General features: G+C 40.4%; 1 protein-coding gene across 1 annotated transcript in view; it reads right to left on the bottom strand.

Moving 5' to 3' along the window:
* Window positions 1-25,832, bottom strand: part of LOC149186540 (protein fluG-like) — a 323,927-nt gene that overhangs the window by 283,741 nt on the left and 14,354 nt on the right. Inside the window, exons 2-5 of the mRNA XM_089412631.1 lie at window positions 20,454-20,705; window positions 20,172-20,239; window positions 19,936-20,051; window positions 19,546-19,651 (exon numbers count right to left, since the gene is read on the bottom strand). Of these exons, the coding sequence (XP_089268757.1) occupies window positions 19,546-19,651; window positions 19,936-20,051; window positions 20,172-20,239; window positions 20,454-20,705 (542 nt within the window). The remainder of the gene's footprint in view (window positions 1-19,545; window positions 19,652-19,935; window positions 20,052-20,171; window positions 20,240-20,453; window positions 20,706-25,832) is intronic.

Here is a 25,832-nt window from a genome sequence, read left to right on the forward strand (position 1 = left end):
CCTTTGGGGTGAGGAAAATTCCTCACTAGATTTTTGTTAGTATTTTCTCTACAGGAATGCTAGTATTTGGCATCGAGATTGTACTCAAATTATTTCACTGCTGCTTAATAATTAAACCCTCAACTGCTACACTAGTTTTCCGAAGTTGGATTTTTTTTTTTTTTTCCGGGGACTTTTGTCCAAAAATAACTATGTTATTTTATGTGTGTGTGCTAGCATTTATTCCAACGTTTATTCTTTTGTAGTTTTATTTGTGTAGATTGCATTGTGATTTATTCAGTATTTTCTGTAGCAAACAACAAATAAATTGTTAAATAAAATTAACAATTAGGAAAAAAATTTCAGTTGCTGCAATAGGATTCCAGTGTAGGAATATTCACATGGTATCAGAGCGTAGTTGATTAGTCGGAGAGCTTAGAGGCAAAAAGAAGGAATTTCATTGCTAAGTGTGGGTAGTAGGTAGAAATTCCTAAGGGCAATGCAATCATTCTACTGGGAGGCCGAATTACTTGTGGAGGTTCGATTTTTCTAAGTGAGGGGCAGAAAAATTCGATCTTTCCAGATCAAGTGATTCTAGAGGCTGAGGGAGCATCACAGATTGTTTTCATTGACAAGATCTCTAGCTGGACATAGAAGTTTTGCAATAGAATGTTAGGGCAGAGCTAGCATCGGGTGGAAGGAAGAAGAGCACACACAAAAGGAAAATTTTCCTCAGGGAACTTCTAGTCTCAAGAAGTTTGATTTTTCCTAGCTAGACATTAGTCGTTGTAAGCAGATTTTCTCAATCCAAAAGGGAGTGCGAATAGTAGAGCAGCAGCTAAGCAGAAGGAAAGAGGATATTTTTGACATTTTTTTGAGATGGTCAATGTTGGGCTTCGTGATCAGGACAGGTTGGATGGGGCTTCTAATTACATCATCTGGAAGGCAAGGATGTCCTTCCTTCTAGATGAGTTTGGCCTGAAAACATATATTGATGCAGTGGTAGCAGTTCCCCAAGATGCAGATCAACTGAAGGAGTACAGAAAGGAGATGGCACAGGTGAAACAATTGATCCTATATACAGTCTGGGATCATTTTGTTTCACATATAGCTGACATAGGTACTGCCATGCAGATGTGGGATGCTCTCGCGATGTTGTATCAGGGTATTTTCGTGTAGTGGAAAATGTACCTCGAGTAGAAGTTGAGGCTCATCTGAATACATAAGGGGGAAGGCATAGACCCCTTCCTCACCAAGATTCAAGAGGTTTGGGATTAGTTTTCAGCTGTTGGGGCAGCGCTTCAACCCACAGAGCTTGTAAGCTTGGCAGTCAACATTGTCTCCGAGGACTGGCATGTTTTTGTCCAAAGCATATTGGGCAGAGACAACCTACCAGATTGGGACAGGATGTGGCCAGAATTGCAGTAGGAGAATTGAGGCGAGCTCTTCTAAAGAGTTCCATCAGTGATAGTAGCAGTAGGCAGAAGTAGGTGAAGGAGGAGGAGAACGCGGCCCTCGCATTTAAGGGTCCTAGTTAGGGATAGGAGGAGACAAAGAAGAAGAAGAAGGACCTCTCGAAGGTCAAGTGCTTCAGATGTGGTGAGATTGGTCACTACAGTACCCAGTGTCCTCTCAGGAAGAAGGACAAGGAGGAGAAGCAGGTCCGACAAACAACTTTAGCAGAGATTGATAGGATGTCCTCCAGGCTGGAGGAAGACTTCACCATGTTTGTTGATATACCTCCAGGAGTGAGATGGGGAGATTTGGTGTTGTATCTCTAAAGCACTACAAATGGTCAAGATCCTTGAGGAGTCCATCTCATGTATCAATACCTGGCTACGGGGGCCCACAATATTCAATAGCAGTATGGATCAGTGACAGTTGATGTAGTCAGATTCCAGAATGACAGTTGTAGAGACTAGTAGCAGTAAAATTTTGGAGAGCGAAGTGTAGAGTTGGCATCAGTACAGAGTTAGCAACAACGCAAATTCTTCAGTGACAATGCAGATACTAGCAACAGTCAGAGACTCAAGTGATAAATGCATTATACTGATCATAGTTGATTCAGTAGTTTGGATTCATTTCAGTTGCAGATGTTGTAGTTGCAACAACAACAGATGAGAGGGAGTTGAAGTGTAGATGCAGTGTTGGAAGTAGTACAATAGGGTCATCAGCAACACAGAGGCAACATATATCAGAGTTGCGTAGTGGTTGGTGGGTAGTATAGTCAGACATCAACAACATGACAGGAGATGATGCAGAGATAGGGTGTTGCTATAGGGTGTTCAGTAGCACTAGAACACATTCATCGCTAAGAGGGAGTGTTAGCTTTTATAGCATCGAATGTGTTCTAGCCACGAAATTTGCTGGAGAGACTAGAATACATGAGATATCCAAAACCGAGAAATCATTTCTGGAAATTCTATATAGAAGTGACTTAATTAGATTATTAACAAGTTTTTAAATATTTCCTAAGTCTAAACTTAGGGGATATGGTAATTAATCAGTATTAATTAATTCAAGGTGAGAATCATCTAGAAACTCGCGCGGATCGATCCAGAGATGATCCTATCCATTGATTAAGTTTTAATCTTGGTCGTTGGTGCTCCAACAGAGGATTCTAAAAGGAGGTCAATGTGGTGATGGAGAAGACACTTGAGAGGTTTGATTTCATGAGCAGATCGATTTCCAAAGTAGCAGCAATCAGTTGCCAGAGAGAGAGCCAAGATCGAAGCAGTGAGAGAGGGGTAGAGACAGTGAAGCCGAAGGAAGGTTTCTAGCTTTGGTGAGTGCATTTGCAGAGAGAAAAAAGAGCCATAGAGATTTTGACACTACAGTAGCGCAATAGTCTCTAGAGGAAATTTCGATTTTGTTGGGGAAAGATATCTGCACTAGGCAAGATATCTGCTTCACAATCAATAACCTCAATCAATTTATGGTGGAACTGAAGAGGGTACATTGGACAGTGGAAAGGCACATTTTGAGGTATGTGCATGGAACAATAGAGTACGGGTTCAAATATATCTGAGGGGATGACGTCAGGTTATGTGGGTTCATAGATGCAGATTGGGTAGGCAGTTTAGTGGACAGAAAAAGTACCTTAGGGTACTATTTCAGTGTTGGATCAAGGATGGTTTCTTGGTGTAATAGGAAGCAGAAGTCAGTAGCACTAAGCTCTGTAGAAGCAAAGTATATGGCAGCTAGCACAACTATGTGTGAAGCCATATGGCTTGGGAAGCTGTTGCCAAGCTTGTTCAAGTAGAGGATGGAGGCGACTAGTGTGTATTGTGATAATCAGAATTGCATCAATCTCTATAAGAATCTAGTGTCTCATGAAAGGTTGAAACACATAGATATTCGTTATCATTTCATCATAGATTGTGTGCAGCGTGGAGTAGTCCAACTACAATATGTTCCCACAGATGAGTAGGTTGCAAACATACTCATGAAGGCTCTATGGAGAGCTAAGTTTTTCAATTTCAGAGAACAAATGGTATGGTGGAGAACCCATTCTAGTAGTAGGGAAAATTTATTTCACATGCTTCTCAGTTGCAGTAGTTGCAGTTACAACAACAAAAAATGAGAGGGAGTTGCAGTGCAAATGCATAGTTGGCAGCAGTACAACAGTGTCAGCAGTAGCACAAATGTAGCATCAAAGTTACGCAGTGGTTGGTGGGTAGTATGGCCGGACATCAGTAGCGTGACAAAGGGTGGTATAGAAATAAGGTGTTGTGGCAGGATGTCTAGCACTAGAACACAGCCCTCACTAAGAGGGAGTGTTAGTTTTTGTAGCATCGATTGTGTTCTAGTCTCGAAACTTGGTGGAGAGGCTAAAACAAATAAGATCTTCATAATCTAGAAATCATTTATGAAAATTCCACATAGAAGTGTCTCAATTATATTATTAACCTATTTTTAAATATTTCCTAAGTCTAAACTTAGGGAAAGTGGTTAATTAATCAGTATTAATTGAGAGAGGTGATAATCATCTAGAAACTCACATGGATCGATTCAGAAATGATCTCAGCCATTGATTATGTCTTAATCTAGACTGTTGGAGTCCCAACTAGAGATTATAAGACGAGGTTGATGAGTAGATGGAGAAGACACCAATGCAGATAATTAGTTGCCTAAGCAGTTCGATTTTATCGGTAGCAGAGACTCAACAGAGAAGATAGAGCCAGAGGGTCAGTAGCAGGTGGTAGAGGAGGTCAGCAACATTTTCGAAGGAAGTATTCCAGTTCCGAGAGAGCCAATGAGAGGGAGTGTGAAATTATTGGAGGGTCTACATAAGGATTGTGCAAGCATAGCAAGAGAACAATTCAATCTAGCTAGAGGAGCTAGCGATTCAGCAGCTGGTGGCTGGGATCTTGGTTAGATAATCAAGTGAGTCAGTTCCAAAGATAGAGAAAGACAAAATTGTTGATTTCAGAGATTTTCGGAGGTAGCCACAATAGAGTCTACACAAGCACTACGTAGAGGTTGATGCAGAAGGATTTGCATGTGGCTAGGTAGGCAGTTTCGGGGACAAAAATTAGCTGTGGGATGAGGGAAAATTCTCACATTAATTTTTCCAGTATTGTTTTCTTAGATTGGATTGCCAGTAGAGCATCCAAATTATTGTACTCAGATTGTTGTTGAAGAATAATAATAAAACACTCATCTGCTACATTGGTTTTCTCGCATTGGGTTTTCCGAGGATAATTGTCCGAAAATAATTGTGTTAAATTTTTGTCTGTGTGATAGAATTTCTCAGTTTCCAGCATTTTATTTTTCTTCAGAATTTTTATGGTGAAAATTATAGTTGTGATTTTATTCATTGTTTGTCGTATAAAATAAACTGCATAATTAAATTTACAGCTAGGAGAATAATTTCCAGTTGCTGCAATAGATGAAATTTTCACATCACATAAAGTTGTTTCCCATCTAAAATATGAAGCACCCGCTCTATATTATGTAGGTTCTCCTACCATGTCCTACTGTAAATCAATATGTCATCAAAGAACACCAACACAAACCTGTGCAACTACTTGCGAAACATATGGTTCATGCATGACTAGAAAGTAGCAGGTCTGTTGGTTAGCCCAAAAGGCATAACCAAGAACTCAAAATGGCCATAATGAAACTTGAAAATTGTCTTAATAATATCCTAATCGCTCGCCCAAATTTGATGGTACCCCAAATGTAAGTCATCTTAGAGAAGTACTTGGCTCCTCTAAGCTCATCTATGCGGGGGATAGGTTACCGTTTCTTCAGTGTATTCTATTTAAGAGCTCGATAGTCAATGCACATTTGCAATGTACCATCCTTCTTCTTTCCCAAAACAACTGATGAAGTGAAGGGGCTAGAGCTAGGCCTAATGTGCCCCAATGTGAGAAACTCCTGGATAGCTCACTCAATCTCATCCCAATAGGCCTTGGGATGCCTGTATGGGGTCGTGATGACTACCTGTACCCTTAGATCTAACTCAATAGTGTGCTCAAATGCCCAATTAGGTGGCCACCTCGGTGGGATGTCTCCAACTACTATTGGGTACCTATCTAGAATGGCGTGGACATCTGGTGATGGTGGTTTGGGCCCGCCCCCCGCATCAGATATCCTGAGCTCTAGAACCCACTCTATATCCCCATGTCTCAAGTCTGCTTCCATCCTGTGCGCTGACATTGTCTGTGGGGGATATGAGTGCATGACTCTCAACAAAACTGACTTCCCATCTGGCCCTGTGAACTCCATCTCCAATTCCTGCCAATTAATTTTAACACTCCCTAAAGAATAGAGCCGCTAAACACCAAGCTCCACATTGGTGTCTAGAACGTCAACCACAAAGAAATGGTTCTTTATCAAATATCTCCCCATCACCACTGTCATCCCAAGAACATATCTAGTACACTGCATGGTACGATCTCCTAGCACCAAGACAAAGAAGCCCTCAAAGGGCTGTGTGCATATACCTCTCCTCTCCACCATCTGAGCATCTACGAAATTGTGGGTTGCCCCACTGTCTACTAGCACTGAGACATATTGTCCCTATACCATGCCCCTGATCCTTAGAGTAAGGTACTTCGGTGCTCCTCCACCATCTAAGCATCTACGAAATTGTGGGTTGCCCCACTGTCTACTAGCACTGAGACGCATTGTCCCTATACCATGCCCCTGATCCTTAGAGTAAGGTACTTCGGTGCTCCCCAAAGTTAGGCGATAACTCTTGCTGCAGGCAAGAAAGGAGCCCCTCTTGGTGGGGGTGGTGGGCCTTGCCCTCCTCCTCTTATCATCTATGGCTCATCATCACCACCACCTACCTCGTGCTCCACATCAACCTCTGGCTCACTATTAGAAAACACCTCTATGTAGTGTGCCCATGGCTCTTAGAAAGTGAAGCACAACTTCCTCCTACGGAGCTCTCTTTGGATCTCATCGTTCAACTACCCACGCCCCTAAATGTCTCATTGTGGTGAAGGCTTAGTGTCACAACCCCTTTGTGGGAAGGGAGACTCTGCTGGAACTAGTGCCCTGGTCTTGGGAATTGCATCCTACAAATCCCTGGCGCAAGATACTTCCTCCTATAAAATGGTGGGCCTGTGGGATCTCACTTGTCCACGTGGAGGCTCAACCAAGCCCTCAACAAACGTATAGACCCTCCTGGCACCTAAAAAGTCTGACACCATCACTAATAACCTTAAAAACTCAGATATCTAGTGCTTTGGGCTACCTGTCTCTCTGAGTTGTGTCAACTCTCTGAAATGTGCCTTTGGATCCCTCCTATCAAAACGCTCCACAACACTCCATGTGAATTCCTCGTAGGAAGTCAACATGTCATGCCCTAGCATGGTCAACCCATGGACCCATCAATCATGTGTTTCTCCCTCTAAGTGAAAAGTATCCATTTTAATGGCTTCCACCTCAGTCATCTGGCTAAGCTGAAAATATGTGTCCAGCTTCTCTACCCATGCCTTAGCTATGCATTTGGATGAGCCATCAAAAGTGAGGAGATACATCCTCCTAATAGTACGTTGCAGCTTTGAATTCTACATGCGCGAGTCCCCTGTGCCTTTGCCCTTGTCATTTTTCTTGAGATGGAAAAAATCTCGGAAGGACAACGCAACTCGAAAATCATCCCCCATAGACTACTACTGCCGAAAGTATTCTCCCATAGGCATATCATCCTGACCAACCTACTCCTGAAGGCAAAAATGTGGGCAACATAGTCTTGGTTGGCCCACTGAGAGTGTGTGGGTGAGTCAAGGGGTAATGATTGCCATACTGGTGGGAAGCCCCTGAAGTTTCCCCAAAGAAGAAATCTTTGTGAATGCCCCTCTAAAAATTTCGTCCTTCCTTCCTTTGCTTCTTCCCGGTATTGGAAATATTCCTCCCAGAATGTTGTTGCCCTCCTCTTCCAATTGCTACTCACCCTCTGGCTCTATCTTCTCTACTGAGTGTTAGTACTGAGAAAATCGAACTGCCTGGGAAACTGAGTATTTGCATGGTATATTCTCCATCACCACATCGAACTCCTCTTATAATCCACTGTTGGAGCACCAAAAACCAAGATTAGAACTTAATCAATGTCTAGGATCATCTTTGGATCGATCTGTGTGAGTTTCTAGATGATTCTCACCTTATCTCAATTAATATTGATTAATTAACCATATTCCATAAGTTTAGACTTAGGAAATATTTTAAAATGGTTAATAATCTAATTGAGATACTTCTACGCTGAATTTCTAGAAACTCTTTTTGGATTTTGGATATTTCATGTATTCTAGCCTCTCCACCAAATTTAGTGGCTAGAACACATCCGATGCTACAAAAACTAATACTCCCTCTTAGCAAGGAATGCGTTCTAGTGCTACTGCACACCCTGTAGCAGCACCCTGTCTCTGTATCATCTCGTGTCACACTGCTGATGTCTGGGCATACTTACCACCAACCACTGCGCAACTCTGATATTCACTGCATCTATGTTGTTGTTGACCCTTGCTGAACTACTGCCAACTTTGCATCTGCACTGCAACTCCCTCTCATCTGTTGTTGCTACAACTGCAACATCTACAATTGAAAACCATCCAAACTAGCCTATCGTTGCTACTAAAATGGGTTCTCCACCATACCCATATGTTCTCTAAAATATACGAACTTAGCTCTCCCTAGATCTTTCATGAGTATATCTGCAACCCGCTCTTCTTTGGGAACACACTCTAGCTGGACTGCTCCATGTTGTACAAAATATCTGATGAAAGGACACAATATCAATGTGCTTTGACCTGTCATGAAACACTGGATTCTCAAAGAGCTTTATGCAACTCTGGTTATCAAAGTAGACACTGGTCACCTCCATCCTCTTCCTAAACAAGCTTACTAGCAGCTTTGGAAGCCATATAGCTTCACACATAACTGTGCTGAATGCCATATACTTTGCTTTTACAAAGCTCAGTGCTACTGATTTCTGCTTCCTGCTACACCAAGAAACCATCCCTGATCTAACACTGAAGTAGTATCTGGAGGTGATTTTCTTGTCCACTGAATTGCCTGCCCAATCTGCATCTGTGTACCCACCAAGTCTGACGTCATCCCCTAGAGTATATCTCAACCCATACTTGACTGTGCCATGAACATACCTCAGAATATGCAACACTACTGCCCAATGTACCCTCTTTGTCTCTACCATGAACTGACTTACGGTATTGACCGCGAAGCAGATATCTGGCCTAGTGTGGACCAAAACATGAGAGACCCAATAATTTGTCTATACAAAGTGGGATCAACATCCTTGCCAATTGATGCATCTATCTTCTTCCAGTTGGTGATCATGAGCGTAGACATGGGTCTGCAATCCTGCATTCTGAACCTCTTCAGAATATCTGTAGCATATCTTTCTTGCCCAAGGAAGGTCTCCCCATCCTTCTACCACACTTCCAATCCTAGGAAATAGTGCATCAACCTCAAATCCATCATGTCAAATTCGACTACCAGGTTCCTCTTGCAGTTCTCTATGAGCCCTAATGATCTTGTCAAAAAGAGATCATCCACATACAAAACTAGAATGAGTGGCTCACCCTCTACCATCAAATATTAAAGGTTGGGATCTGTGTCACTCTTGATGAATCCCATCTACTGCAAGTAGCTAGCAATCCTACCATACCATGCCCTGGGAGCCTGTTTGGGTCCCTATAGAGATTTCTTCAATCTGCACACATGGTTGTGCCTCTCATGAGTCTCAAATCCCTCTGACTATTGTATGTACACTTCTTCCCCTATCACCCCGTTCAAGAAGGTTGTCTTGACGTCCATATGGTGAATCTGCCATCCCATCTGAGCTGCCAGGGATATAACTGACCGGATAGAAATGTATCTAGAAACTGGGGCGAAGGTCTCCTCATAATCTATCCCTTCTTTTTGTGCATACCCCTTTTCGATGAACCTAGCCTTGTACTTTTCCACACTATTGTCTGCTACATATTTGATCTTATAGATCCATCTCGAACCTACAACTGATCTGTCTTCCGGCCTTTGCACTACCTTTCAAACATCATTCGTCATTATAGATCTATACTCTTCTACCATGGAATCTACCCACACTTGATGCTATGCGACCTCCTGAAATATGGAAGGTTCTGCAACCTGACCCACCAATGCTTGGTACCGTCAGGTTGTTTGCATTGTCTTTTGTTCATTGTAGGAGTTCCATTAAACTCCTCTACATCTCTCAATGTCTGACGAACCTTTCTGCTGGCTTGACCACTAGTTGTGGGAGTTCAACAAACTCCTCCTCATCCTGCCTCTATTGCTCCATCTGCTGAGAACTCCCTAGATTTAGGGCTCCTGAGGAAATATTGGTACTGGTCACAATACTCGATCCTTGTGACTATCCTCCTGCTTGTCCCACTGGCTGCCCTTGCTATTGGACCAAAGGAGCTTCTGCTGACTGATTTTGATCACTTGCAGGCATCTCACGAGATCTCCTGAAAGCTCGGTCCTCCATGAACTTCACGTCTCGCCTTACTACAATCTTCCTATTGCTAGGAATGTAGATTCTATATGCCTTTGAGGTTTCGATGTACCCAATGAAGAACCCATTTTCCGCAGTCTGATCCAATTTGGTACATTTATCATCTAGCACGTGGCAATAAGCAACACTGCCAAAAATTCTGAGGTGGCTAACTTTTGGCTTCTTCCCTGTGAAGACTCCTTTTGGCATTTTCTTCCCCAATGCTCTATGAGGAGTCTTGTTCTGAATATATATTGTCGTGTTACATGCTTTCGCCCATAGAAATCTGGGTAGATCCTGGTCATATAATATAGCCTTTGAAACTCCAACAATGGTTCTGTTTTTCTACTCCACTACACCATTCTGCTGCAGATTATATGGAGTTGTCCATTCTCTCTTGATGCCTTCCTTCGCATAAATTCGTGAAGTCTTGATCAATATATTCTCCACCCTTATCTGGGTGAAACACCTTGATCTTCTTCCCTGTTTCATTCTCCACGAGAGATTTAAACTCTTTGAAACGATTGAATACCTCATCTTTGGTATTCAAGAAGTAGATCCAGGTTTTCCTGGAATGGTCATCAATAAAGATGAAAAAATATTCGGCACCGCTAAGAGCTCTAGTGGACATCGAGCTGCAAATATCTAAATGTATGAGTCCTAACATGCCATCATCTATGCTGTAACTTCTTGGAAATGTTGCCTTAGCATACTTCCTAAGTATGCATCCTCTGCACACATCATTGTGATCCGTGCCAAGTTCTGGAACCGTTGTTACCATTTCTCTGAGCATCCTAAGTGCTCCATGGTGTAGATGTCCCATTCTCCTATGCCATAACTCATTCAACTCCTTCCAACTGCTACTTTCACTGCCTACTAGTGCCATTGGAGAATCAATCTGTAACCGGTACAATCTATTACTTTGAACTCCAATCTGTCTTACCTTTTTCTAGCTTGGGTGTTGACATACACTTTCTTCCTTATGAAGTGAATATCATACCCCTTATCCTATAATTGAGATATTGAAATCGGGTTCATACCCAATCCTGGCACATACAATACATCTGTAGCGTTGGTGCTTGCTCCTGACTCCCTTCGAAAATATATGGTACATCTCCCTACTAGAGTACATTTCGTTTTGTTTCCCATAGTAATCTAGAAGTCCATCTGCTCCTCCTTGTAGCTAGAGAAATATTCTCTAACTGTTGTCATGTGAGTTGATACTCCACTGTCTATATATCGAACTCCATGTGAAGCTGATCCTGCTAAGAAAGAAAATTCGTCCTCCAATCTGGAAGACAAATATGAAGTCTTCTAAATGTTACTTTTGTCCATGGTAATGCTGAAGAATTTATAGTGTGTTATTCCTCTTTTCCACCCCAACACTAGCTCTGCTCTAGCAACCTGCTGCAAAACCCTCTACGTCCACCTAGAGATCTTCTCAACGAAGGTACTAAGCTACTCCCTCTAGCTCTGAAATCAATTGATTTGGAAGGATCGAATGTTTATGTCCCTCTCTCAGAAAAATCGGTATTTCCTCAAGCAACTCGGCCCCTTGGCAAAATACTGCGCTACCTTTGGGAATTTTGGCTTGTTGCCCTTGCTGAGCTGCGAAATTATTTTCCTTCATTTTCTTTGTTGATTTCTGGTAGCAAAAGATGTGCTCTAAGTCTCAAATTTTGCAGGGAGGCTTAGGCACATGTATTCCAAAGAACCCAAAAATCATTTTGGGAAATTCCAACCAAAAATAGTTGTATTAAAATAATTAATTGTTTTTAAAGGGACCCTAAGTCTAAACTTAGGAAAATAAAATGATTAAAGGGTATTAATATAAACTGTGGGTGTAACTTCTAGAAGAAGACAAGGATCAAGAAAAAATGATCTTAGCCATTGATTAGCTTCTAATCTTGGCCATTGAACATCAACGAGGAGATTATTTAAGGAGGCTTGAGGGTCACTTGGAAAAGACACACATAGTGAGTTCAGAAGTTCGATTTTCTAAAGCAAAGTAGCTGCCGGGAGAATATCGTTAGTGAGCTTTTGCACTGAGGGGCAGAGATAATTTGGTTGGAGAGTCTTCTCCTGAGCCATGATACGCAACAGAGAGACACCAGAAGGAGGCAGCATAGTGTCTAAGAGGGGTTGATGCTGAGCCAGAAGGACTCACACAGAGGCAGCGTAGTTCACTCAACAAAAGTCTGAAAAATTGCCGGGGTTTAGCATCTGACCCAAGAGGGTTGATGTTAGAGCTCTAGGAGAGAAAATTGACCTAGCACAGAGCTGACATAGAGCCTTAGAGGTTGACACAGGGCCCACACAGGGGCAACGCAGAAATAGCCGGGGACACATTGATTCAACTATTGGACTTCCGCGACTTGCTGGGTAGAGTGAGGTAATCTCACAAATTTTTTCTGCTAGTTGTATTTCTTTGTAACTGGATTGCGAAGAGGGCATCCTGAGGTGTATTCAGAAAATTACTGCATAATAATAAAAAACCTCAAAGTTGTTGCACTGGTTTTCCCGCATTGGGTTTTTCCGGGGACATTTGTCCAAAAAAAACTGTCACTTCTGCGTATCTTTCTCTATTGTATTGTTCTTGTTTTGGGAAAATTAATTAATTAAGTGAAGGTGCAGTTGTATTGGCTTCGATATTTGTTGTGGGAAGCAGTAAATAAGTTGTTTCAGTAATTAACAAATAGGAGAAGTTTAATCAATTGTTGCAGTAGTAGATTCAGGTGGGATTCTCAAATTTTCACATGGTATCAGAGCAGTACAGGTGAAGCAAGAAGAATAGTGCTAGAGAACCTAGCGCTGATTAGAGGAGGGAGATCGAAAAATCTGCAAGAGGTAGCAGTTCAAAATCTTAGATGGTTTGCACAGTCCTAGCCGGAGGGATGAATTTTGAAGCAGTCTCTCTCTGAGTGAGTTGATAGAGAGAAGGGCTACTAGATCGAGATATTTCTATGGTAGAGGGAGCTGTGCTGAAGCCTCCGCGTGAGGAGAAGCTAGTGGGACGCAGTCTTTTTTGCAGGCTATTTTGTTGGGCAGAAAGACGTCATAAGAGAAGGAAGAAGCACGTTGAGGGAATTTCTTCCGTAGAGGACTTCCAACCAAGGAGTCTGAATTCTCACTTTCTAAGCAGCAGCGGAGAGGGACAGATCTACAAGCTCCAACAGGGAATGCGTAGGCTAGTCTAGTGCTGCGCAGAGGAGAGAGGAGGTCATTCGATAGTTATTGTAGCAGAAATGGGAACCAGTGGCTTGAGAGATAAGGATAGGTTGGACGGAGCATCCTACTATGTCAACTGGAAGGCTAGAATGTCATTCCTTCTAGATGAGCATGCTCTCAAGACATATGTCAATAGCATGGTGGCTATGTCTGTAGATGTAGATCCATTGAAGAAGTACAAGGAAGAAATGGCGAAGGCAAAGCGAATGATCCTTGAAGGAGTGAAGGATCATGTTGTCTATCACATTGCTAGCAGAGTGACTGCTAAGGAGATGTGGGATGCGTTGTCTACACTGTATCAGGGATCTTCCGAGTAGCGAAAGATGTACCTTGAGCAGAAACTGAGATCTGCTCAGATGCAGAAGGGGGAGCGTGTGGATCCATTCCTCACAAAGCTTCAGGAGACCTGTGATGAGTTAGCTGTTGTGGGATCTACACCTCAAGACTCAGAGTTGGTTAGATTGGCCCTCAATTCTATCTCAGATGAGTGGAAATTCTTTGTCCAGAGTATCTTGGGCAGGGCGACTTTGCTGAATTGGGATGATATGTGGGAAACTCTCAAGCAAGAGGAGTTGAGGAGTGACTTGGTCAAGTGTAAACTTGACGGAAGCAGTAGCAGTGGTTCGAAGCCCAAGGAAGAGGAGGATAATGCAACCCTTGCATCGAAGGGGCAGTGGGAGCAGTGGAGGCGGAAGAAGGACATCTCAAAGAGAAAGTTCTTCAGGTGTGGTGAGATGGGTCACTACGTTACAGTTTCCTCTCTGGAAGAAGGACAAAGATGAGAAACACGATTCGAAGGCTGCACCCATAAAGATCGAGGAGGATAAGTTCGCCATGATAGCCGAGACACAACCAGGAGGGAGGTGGGCTGATTTGGTTCTTTAGTTTGAAAGAGCTACACATGGGAAGGATCCTTGAGGAGCCCACCTCTTGGATCAATTCCTTGCTACGGGAGCCCAGATCAGAAGTGGCAAGATGGACTAGTGTCGGATGGTGCCGAGGAGTGTCGACGAGATAGTTACAGTGGCTAGGAGTGCCAGAGACTAAGCAGCGCATAGCAGAGTTGGCAACAATGTAGATGGCACAAGGCAGTAGTCAGCAACAACGCATAGCAGAGTTGGCAACAGTGTAGATGGCACAAGGCAGTAGTCAGCAACAACGCAATATATTCAGAGGGTCAACTCAAAGACTAGCAACAGTAAAGTTCCAACATTTACATGGTATCATACTAAACACAATTAGTTCATTAATTTGGGATGTTTTTCCATTGTTGATGGAATAGTAGCAACAATTTGCAATACACTAGCAGTTGGGAGTGGTAGTGCCAGTGCCAGCAGCAACACAGATGCAGAATTTCAAAGGGAGTTGCAGTACGGATGCAGTGTTGATAGTGGCAGGGTCAGCAGTAGTACATATGCAACAATTGCGCAATAATTGATGGACAACATGTCAGACATCCGCAATGCATAGGACGATGTTATGAAGTTCGTGCAATGCTTTAGATTGAAAGAATTACTAGAGCACATTCCTCGCTAAGAGGGAGTGTTGATTTCTGGTAGCATTGAATGTGCTCTAAGTCTCAAATTTTGCAAGAAGGCTTAGGCACATGTATTCCAAAGAACCCAGAAAGCGTTTTGGGAAATTCCATCGAGAAACAGTTTTATTAAAATAATTAATTATTTTTAAAGGGACCCTAAATCTAAACTTAGGAGAATAAAAAATTAAAAGTTATTAATATAAACTGTAGGTGTAACTTTTAGAAGAAGATGAGGATCAAGCATAAATGATCTTAGTCATTGATTAGCTTCTAATTTGAGATGTTGAATGTCAACGAGAAGATTATTTAAGGAGGCTTGAGGGTCACTTGGAAAATACACACAGAGTGAGTTAGAAGTTCGATTTTCTGAAACAGAGTAACTGCCGGGAGAATATCGATAGTGAGCTTTTGTAGTGAGGGGGAGGGATAATTTGGTTGGAGATTCTTCTCTTGAGCTAGGATACGTAGTAGAGAGGCAGAGAGACACCAGGAGGAGGCAGCGCAGTACCCAGGAGGGTTTGACACTAAGCTAGAAGGGCTCATGCAGAGCCAGTGCAATCCTCCGAGCAGAAGTCCGAAAATTTGCTGGGGTTTGACGTCTGAGCCGAGAGGGTTGATGTCAGAGATTCGGGAGAGAAAATTTACACATCATAGAGCTGAGGCAGAGCCTTAGAGGCTAACGCAGGTCCCAAGCAGGGGTAATGTAGAAATATCTGGGGACACATTGGTTCAGCTGTCGAATCAGCCGGGACTTGTCAGGTAGAGTGAGGTAATCTCAAAAATTTATTCTGCCAGTTGTATTTCTCTGTAACTGGATTGCTGGGAGGGCATCTAGAGTTGTTTTCAGAAAATTACTACATAATAATAAAAACCTAAGAGCTGCTACACTGGTTTTCCCGCATTGGGTTTTTTCAGGGATATTTTTCCAAAAAATACTGTGTCACTTGTGTGTATCTTTCTCTATTGTTCTATTCTTGTTTTGGAAAAATTAATTAATTAAGTGAAGGCTGCAGTTGTATTAGCTTCGATATTTGTTGTAGGAAGTAGTAAATAATTGGTTCAGTAGTTAACAAATAGGAGAAGTTTAATCAGTTGCTACAGTAGTAGATTCGGGTGGGATTCTCGAATTTTCATTCTTGAGCTCTCTGACTGATCAACCCTGGCTTTCATACCATGTGAAATTTTTATCTATTGGAGCAACTGGAAATTATTCTTCAAAGTAAAAATTTAATTATGCAGTTTATTTGCTATGACAGACAACGAATAAAATCACAACTGCAATTTTCACCATATAAATATTGTGGAAAATAAAATACTGAAAATTGAGAAATTCTAGCACACACACAAGAATTTTGACATAGTTATTTTTGGACAATTGTCCCCAGAAAAACCCAACGTGGGAAAACCGGTGCAACAAATGAGGGTTTTATTATTATTCTTCAACAACAATTATGAGTACAATAATTTAGATGCCCAACTAACAATCTAAAATGAGGGAAATACTAAAAAAACTATTGTGAGAATTTTCTCTCACCCCACAACGATTTTCTGTCTTTGAAATTGCCTCCCTAACCTCTACACTGAGCTCCCTGCATCACCCTCTTATCAGAGCTTACGCCAGCCCTTTGAGAATTTCAACCTTCCTTCCTTTGCCTCTTCCAAGGACTAGAAATATTCCTCTCGGAATGTTTCTTCCCTCCTCTTTCCCCTACTACTCACCCTATGGCTCTATCTTCTCTTCTGAGCTACTGCTACTGAGAAAATCGAACTACCTGGGCAACTGAGTATCTGCACTAGTGTATTCTCCATCACCACTTTGACCTCATTTTATAATCTACTGTTGGAGCACCAACGACCAAGATTAGAACCTAATAAATGGCTAGGATCATCTCTGGATCGATCCTTGTGAGCTTCTAGATGATTCTCGCCTTATCTCAATTAATATTGATTAATTAACCATATTCCCTAAGTTTAGACTTAAGAAATATTTAAAAAATGGTTAATAATATAATTGAGACACTTCTAGGTAGAATTTCCAGAACGATTTCTGGGTTTTGGGTATCTCATGTATTCTAGACTGTCCACCTAATTTCATGGCTAGAACACATCTGATGCTACAAAAACTAACATGTAATTGTACTCATAGGATGGTACTTGATCCCAAGCTTCGCAACAAAATCAATTGCGAGATAGAGATGTATGGTGTTGGATTATTTGGCTCGAACAAATTTCGCTTTTCTCCTTGGTCAAGCCAATTCTATCTCTTGGGCAACTCACTTGCTCAAGTTCTCAAATGAAAAATTGTGTCTTAACCTCTTTCTTAGGCTCAACTTCATTAGGCCTAGATTGAAGACTGAGATTATCATCCAAGTTACCAAAAAATAATTTACTTAAATAAAGTAACTTTTTATTAGAGTTAGGCCTTCTTTTCCTAAAAATAAGAAAGAAGCCATAAACATGAAAGCCCATAAAAGAGGCAATTTGAACTCTTCCAACTAAGACACCAAGCTAGAAAACTTTTCATAGCTACAGAATTCAACAAATCCCAAGGCATGACATGGATATTTTCCCTATAGCTACCCTAGACATTGTCCTTCCTGTAATGAACTCAATTCTTGATACTTCTAGAAAAAGAGATTAGAGCGAGAAACTAAGGAATTTCATGGGAACCCCAAGCTTCTCAAGGGCAAGGGAAACATAATCCTTGGCCACATCTTCTTAGTGCATTATGATTATCGGATTGTTATAGTATCTAGATGCCTCGTGATGATCATCTCATGAGATACATTTAGTTTTGTTTTAATGCGATTCTGTATTATCTCGTCAAGACTTATGACACAAGACAAATATCATATTTTTTTGAAAGTTGTAGCAAGAGAAGGTCATATGGCTCGTGCCTTAGCCAAAAAGACCATGTTTGTCTTTCCTTTGACCATGTACAAGTTCGTGGAGATGGATATTTCATGTGAGGTGTTGAAGGGTTAGTTATGTGGACCTTCAAGTGGTGGTTTGAGTTTGGAATAGGACGAGTTGGGAGCTTCAGTTTCGATTGAGGCAAGGACAAGTTATAACTCCAAGTTATGATAGGACAGAGTTCAGTTCCAACACAGTGACTAGTCAACCACAACTGTTGTTCTAAATTGGTTAATTGCCTAATTTTAGCTTGGATGGAACTGATAAAAGGAGGATGAAGGCACAACTTGTATCATTATTGTCTTGCACAAGTTTGCATGTGAGAGAGTTCTTTGTTGAGGCAACGCATTTTGGAGGAGCCAATACATAGTTTGTAGAGAGCTTCCTTGTTGTAGATTTGTGCTAGGAAATAGGAGTTGAGCCCTAAGTAATAGGGAGCCTCTTGCACTAGGAAATAGGCAGCCTGTGGGCAAGGAAATAGGGCCTATCTCAGCACAAGGAAGCAAGTGAGCAGAGGTTGAGTGTTTGCAAAGTGTGTCCAGCTAGTATGGCGTGAGGACAAATGTGTTCTTTGGCTCACTGCTTGCCTTGTAAGAAATCAGATTGCTCAGTCTCTATCAATAAAAGTACTACAACAAAGAAGGGGTTTTCCCAGTTGAGTTTCCCATGAAAAAGTATTGTGTAAATTGTAAATTGTGTAACTGTGTTTATTCCATTGTGTAGAAGTGTTAAGAAATTTTGTGTTTTGATGAAAGAAAATTAGTTTCAGATTGTTCATATAAGCAGTGACAAAATTTGGTGGAAAATCAACATATTTCAATATCTACTATCAATGATTGATATACCACTTGACATCTTATACATTTTATATTGCAGTTTTATTTTCATATTTCTGTGATAACATGTTTGTTTGATGTTGATATTTCTTCAAAAGAATAAAAATTTGAAAAGAATGATTATTTTGTATTTTTTGAAGTTTCCCGATAATTTCCTATATTTTTCACAATATTGTTGATAATTTAACTTTTGGACTCTTGGCAATAAATTGCCAATAACAATAATGTAACATTGATTGGCAGGAATTTTTAAAGATCTAATAATATTTATGGCTAATATTTGATGAATAGAAACAAGTTTCTTTACATATCTACAATCAAAGGTGATCAGTTCAAGGTCCTGCAACAGTACAGTTTCTGTACTACAACCGTATTTTAATATAAATATTTTTCCAGCTAGAAGGAAAAGTAGTTGGGAATAATATTGAAGCTAGAATACCATGAAAAACATTAGCAATAATAATGTAATGAAGAAAGGTTCATGACATAATAAAGGAATATTAATGATATTGTAATTACATTTTGTCAAGAGTAGTAAGAGGAATTATCAAGGCAGTTGCAACCAAATAGTCTAAATATTGGATTGTCAACCAAACTAACTCTTTTTTTCTTAATATGCAATCTGATTGCATTGTAAGAAAAAAGAGTTAATTTTTTTTGGGGTAACTTTTTGTTTTTTTCTTAAGATTGCATCCTTATTATAATTTTTTTTTGCTTGCATCCTAAGAAAATGGGGTGGTGTACTATAACAAGAGAATGATTTCTCCTTGAGATATAAAAATGGCTTCAATACAGAAAAGCTATAGCCAAAAAGTCAGGTAGAGTAGTCTTCTATGCAACATTTGTATGCTGTGAAGTCCAGTTGGTGATTTAAGCAGGTATTGACAATATCCATATCCAAATGTGTAGCTTAAATACAGGCCAGCCTTCCCCAGCGAAATGTAATATAAAAATCTAGAAACAACCCACGCAGCAGTTCGTCTTAGAAACTCATGAGGAAAGCTTAATTCAGATGGAAAATAACGGCAGGAAATGTTTAATTATCATGAAACAAAAGCAAAAATTACCCTGTATGTATTTGCATGGGACAATCAAAAGATGCGGCCACTTCCAAGCTGAGTGTAAAGATGTAGTCAATGAAGCTTTTGTTACTAATGCGTACAGGCTTCCTGGCTGAAACATAACTCGTAAATCCAAAGCCATCAATTACTACTAAAAACTTAACATATCAGTTAGATTAAAATCAACTTAACATCATAATGTTAAAACATTCATCACCATATAATGGTTTAGTCAAGACGCCAATTGGAGGAACAAGTGCACCATTGAGGAAAATTTTTTCAGATGAAAAAAAACTGAACTTTTCATTCAAAAAAAAGAAATTTTTACATGTTCTTGATTCTATAACAAATCAGACAACCTGACAGAATATAATCAAAATCCTCGTATAGGCTTACCGTATAAATCTTCGTAAAGACCATCTTCTGCCTCTTGACTTTTCACCAATGGATTTATATTAAGACCGCTGCGATAAGCATCTATACTCTTAAAGGCAACAACGCCCTTGGCATGCGTAAAGAAAGATGTAGTAAGAAAATGTGTACCCAAGAAATTAATGTACTTCTTAGTTTCCATTCAAGTAGACAAGGTATGAAATGTGAGAAAAAATGGAAAGAATCTCTCTTAAGGATATGATTTCAATGTCGACTGAAGCAGCTGAACGAACCTCTCTAGTGACCATGTTGTACCATCCGGTGGACCCTGCCACAAAATTCAATTTGTAAGTTCAATGGATTGTCAACTTATCTCTAAAGAATATAATGTGCTTTCTCATGCCTTATCTTCCACAGGTCTTACGATAGGTTTCTTAGCAATAGCTGCAATGGCCTCTTACATATTGTTAAGATATATATATATATTTTCCTGTAAAAAATGTCTCAATACTTATGGCAATAGAATTAAAGAGATATCCTACCTGATTAAGGATCGCCTCAGCAACAGTCTCGATCCTTAAAATCCTACCCACATTTGGGACATAGTTCTTATGCCAGCCAACAGGATACATTTTATCAAAGTGAATTCCATCATCAATGAGCACTGTAGAAATATTGGCAGCACCAAAGCACTTTAAGAAAATACTCTCTATGCCCAAAGAACTGCGGCATGCCTCAATACCCTCTAATGTCGCCTCACAATTGTAAAGCCTTGCAATGTCCCGTATACTTCTCTGTCCACCATAGAAATGCCATCGTTTATAAGAAAGAAATACAGAAGAAGTACAGACGATGCTAAGAAAATAGTTTATTCTCCTCCTATGAGCATGCAAATAATCTTCCAGCCAGGAAGCAATAACTATTTAAAAAAAAATGAATAAGAAAAAAAAAGTGTAGATATTTAAGATGTCATATGCAACTGTTGACTACAAATGCACAAGTGTCATGCACCTAGTTTTCCCTTCTAAAGAACTCCCTAGCATTCAAGGGTTGGACAAGAAAAAAAACTAAAATAGTTCTAAATGCAACTTTCATATGATGTTGAAAAGCAACTCATCATTTTGTTTCTTAGGTATAGGAATCATTGGGGAACAAATGAAAGAAATCTTACGTGGGAAGAAAACAAACATTATTTTTGTGTGTGCCTGCTGTGTTACATTCCTAGTCTTCATGGAGAAGAGAAAGGAGCCATTAATGGGCTCAGTGCAAATGTTGTATTTGGAATTAGGTTGGTATCAAAAAATGGGGTAAAATGTAATGCCCCGAATATTTGAGTTACTATATGAGGAGGTTAGCGGAGACTCTCGGTGTTGTGACCTCAGTCTTAGGAGATGTGGGTGGAGTTGGATCTCTTACCCACCATTTTGTGGGTGGAGAAATTTTGTCTCCATGATGGTTCTCAGCCGGTAGCCGGCAGTGCCTTGCAGCCACCAAATAGCTCATTGTGCCATTTCTCCACCACCTGAGCCAGCCATGTGGTCCCTCAACCATCGGTCATGATCGTATGTTTGAAGGTGGGCCTCCCAAACCTAAAGGTATGATTTTTCATTTGGTAATTGAGTATTTTAGTTTAATTATCATGGAAACCCTTGGGCATGGATTAATGGGGAGATTCAGCGGAAAGAGTGGACTAGGTTTGTGGTCTTGTCCCCTAGGTCTCTTTTGGGATGTTAAGTTTGAACCCTAGTCCCGTGGGATCTCTTTTACTGACCTTTGGGTTTTAGGGATGGTACTACATGGGAAACCCTTATTTTGGTTGCGTGGTCTTGCTTCCCGATCCACATATATCACTCCCTTGCCTCTCATTACAACCCCATTCATCTATCCTCCCACCTGGGTCCATGTTCCTTCACTGGGTCCACATAGGGTTAGTCTTCCCCTTCCCTTTGCCCACACTTTGGGTTGAGCCTAGAATGATGCTTGAAGGTTGATGCAGCTAAAAAGAAAAAAAAAATCATAATTGGCCACATTAAACCATAAATTGTACCACAAAATGCAAAAGATATCCGAAACAAACACATTTAGCATGCGTGCAAAAGCCATTACATGAATGCTACCCCCTTCCATAGCCATCACCCTGGTTCCTATAGGCTCTAAATGAGCCTCCTTTATCATTTAGGAACCCATGATTGTCCCAACCCCTAGTGGGTGATGAGATGCAGTCTGCGCCACCTAAAAGAGGGTATCCACTGCTATACTTTACAGATCATGCTGTCATTCCTTTGAGCCCTAAGAAATTAACCAAAGAAAATCATAAAATACAAAAGGAATACGAAGAAGGGTGGAAAAATTAAGGTCGGGGTAACTCATGTACCACGATTTCTCTCTCCTACACATCATTTACCCATGTGTGGGCTTCCTTTTTATTAGCTACCATTGTACGATGGCATGTGACCTAGGTTGTCCCCCTTCATCCCCTACTCCATTCCATCATTTTATCACATGCCACCACCATTTGAAGGATGTACCATGAACATACCACCCCCTTTAGAAGAAGAAACCACCTAATAGGGTGCTTGGTTAACCTCCCTTATGTTGTTCTCATCAATTCATTAAAAAAGAAGGAAAGGCAAAGAAACTAAATGAAACTGAAATATACACACACAAGTAAACACAATTTTTACGTGGTAAAACCTTGACAGTGTGTCAAGGAAACATCCATGGGGCAAGGGATTGGATCTTTATTTAATCAATAATGATTCTCCATTATTACATTCTCTCAGGCATTCACCAATTTTATAAGAGCCTCTCCTCCGTTACATAACTGCTATTAGTTAGCGATCTCTTTACAAAAATAATTTACAAAACTAACTGGTAGTAATTACTAAGATTTTACCCATAATTACATGTCTTGTTGTCACATTTCAACAAACTCCACCTTGACAACAATTTTCCTAATCCCTTTCCCATGCCCATTCATCATCTCTTCTACAAGCCAAGAGAATCCAAACACCATTGCAACTTCTCTATTGTAACTGGCTTTGTGAATATGTCTGCACAATTCTCTTGCATATGGACCTTCTTGAGAGCTACTTTTCCGTCTTTGATGACGTCTCAGAAAATGATACCTTACATCAATGTGCTTGGTCTTGTTGTGATACGTTGGGTTTGTTGCCAAGTGAATAGCACTTTGACTGTCACATGATACATTCACTCTCTTCTGCGTCCTTCCAATCTCATCAAGTAGACCCTTTAACCAAATTGCTTCTTTACTGGCATCTGAAGCAGCTATATACTCAGCTTCTGTAGTGGACAATGAAACTGTTTCTTGAAGCTTTGACATCCAACTAATTGCTCCACATGCAAGAGTAAAGACATACCTGTAGTAAATCTCCTTTTTTCCAAATCACCTGCATAATCAGCATCCACATATCCGCAGATTGATCCTTCACTACCATTAAAGATGCTACAATGATCACTTGTGCCTCTTAAATACTGAAGCACCCATTTCACTACTCGCCAATGTTCTTCACATGGATTTTCCATGAACATGTTGACAACTCAAACTGCATGTGAAATGTCAGGTCTTGTAGATATCATCACATACATTAAGTTGCCTACAATATTTGCAAATGGTACATGAGACATATACTTATTTCCTTCATCAGTTCTAGGACTCAAAACCGAAGAAAGAATTTTCCAGTTTTGCTGCAAGATTAGATGATTATTTAGATATATCAACTTTGGAGGAGAGAAGCACCATGAATCCATTTAGGTGGTGGCTTTTTCATGGAGAAAATGTTGTACGCTTGCAAAACCTTTCCATTCATGTTCTTTCACAAGTGGCAAGTTCTTCATCGACATAAAGGAATTGGAGCACCTATGGTTTAATTCATTCTGTGAAGCACAACAAGTTGGGCTCATAGAAGGTAGATGATCTTATTTATGTGCACTTTAACCTTCGCCTTGCATCTTGTAGGGGTCCAGAATATAGCAGTGGCCCATCTAAATAATGGGATGTCGATACCGAAGGACATGATTTGGAGCTCTCTCTTGTTTCCCTCAATATTGAGGACCGGGAGACTAGAAATGGAATTGGCCAATCATCTTCTTCAGCTCCACCCTCCACTATTAAGCATGCTTCTGCTTCTATTTTTGATGAGGATTATGATGGCGAGGATGAAGATTGAAGACTATTAGTCTTTAGTCTTTAGAGTACTTGCAACCTCATATATATAATAAAGGCTGATTTTGAAATTTGGATATATAATAAAGACTGATTTTGGATATTGCTATTTTCATTATGTGATTGTTCATGTGTAAATGTGATGTAAATTTAGAGACTTATAATTTATGCTTTGACATTGGACAAATTAATCATAATGTAATAAATTATAATGTATCATGCATGCTTTATGATTGCACATAACATTTCTTAAATGTCCTAACACACACACACACACACACACACACACACTCACACACACACACACATATATCGTGTTTCCTTGTTTCCAAAATTTGGGGCGGGGCGAGGGGGAGCAAGTCACATTTCGTACCCATACCCGTTTCCCCATATCGTGTAACTTAGAATAAAGGACTTATGACATTTTTGTCCCCCTTCAAGAAATTTGGCATAGCTGAATTGTGACTTGAATCTTGTAGAGATGTGATCTATGGTGGATTTTTGCTAATGGAGCTATTTCTTGGCTTCATAGATGTCATTTTGGAGCAATAAAGGACTTGTTCATGCATTCGATTTTGTAAGTGGGCCTTATATTTGATAAATATTTGTCTATTTGTGGCTATTGTACAGAACGCTTGATTATTTAGGGATTCTATGTGCAAATTTATGGTTGGAAAGTATTATATGGACTCTTGATGACAATATTGCATGCATTACTCACTTATAGAATGTGTATGACAATCCCATTGGTGAACCTTTAAACTAGATCTCCCCATTGACTTTTCTCCCTTGTAAAAGTGATAGATAGGGTTTGAAACCTAGGGTTTCTTATTCCTTGTCTCCTTTGTCAAGGTTTAACCATCTTTAGCAATTCCCTAGACTCCATCACCCAAGGTCAAGGCACTGGCCTTTTGTTGCATGGTTGATGATGTTCATCTTGAAAATCATCTTAAATTTCACTTTTCTCCTCTTCCAACTTGATTTTTTGCCTCTTAAGGTAAGCTGCTAGCTAGGGCTAGGGCACAATTCTCAAATAAGGTTTGAAATGTTCCTTGGTAGAGAGATTCAACACGTGGAGGTGAGGTATTGGCCTCAAAATCAAGTCATTCGTGTGGCTAATTTCTCTATTTTAGGGTCAATGTCCCTTGCCCTAGGTATATTTTTCCCTAGAAAAGCCCTAGTTTGCCTTAGGCTTCAACTTGGGGCTTATTGAAGGCTTCTTGTTCCATAAATTGAAAGTATACATCTATTGGAAGCCTTTTCTTGGCCTTGTGATCCTAGATTGTTCTATTTACATCGATAATTCTCAGGCCCTAGGTCACATTGTGCCCTAATTAACACCTTTAAAGGATTCCAATTGTCTTTTTTTTTCTAGTTGATCCTTGTTCTTAAGCAAAGCTGCCTTCCTTAAGCCTATATTGTCACCTTATCCCTTGTACTTGATAGAACCTTTAGGTGATCTAATAATAGAGAAGCCTCCCTAGTGGTGAAAGTCCACAAAGAGCAAAAGGTACTGGCTGTGGTAACAATGGGCCACACCTCATTGTGTTGTCCCTAAGTCTAGCTCTTTCTTGTGAGCCACCCTCACAATGCCTATTCGATTTTGAAGCAACATTGTTAAAGGACTAACCTTGTATATTATTTGTAAATGCCCATGATCCTTCATACAGGAGCCCTGAGATTTTTTGGTTAAAGAACGGATAAGAAACAAATTTGGGCACTGTTAATGCTCAAT

The sequence above is a fragment of the Pinus tabuliformis genome, chromosome 3_1 (genome assembly GCF_031772625.1).
Source record: "Pinus tabuliformis cultivar Carrire ecotype Pingquan chromosome 3_1, CPIR1, whole genome shotgun sequence".
NCBI lineage: Eukaryota > Viridiplantae > Streptophyta > Pinopsida > Pinales > Pinaceae > Pinus > Pinus tabuliformis.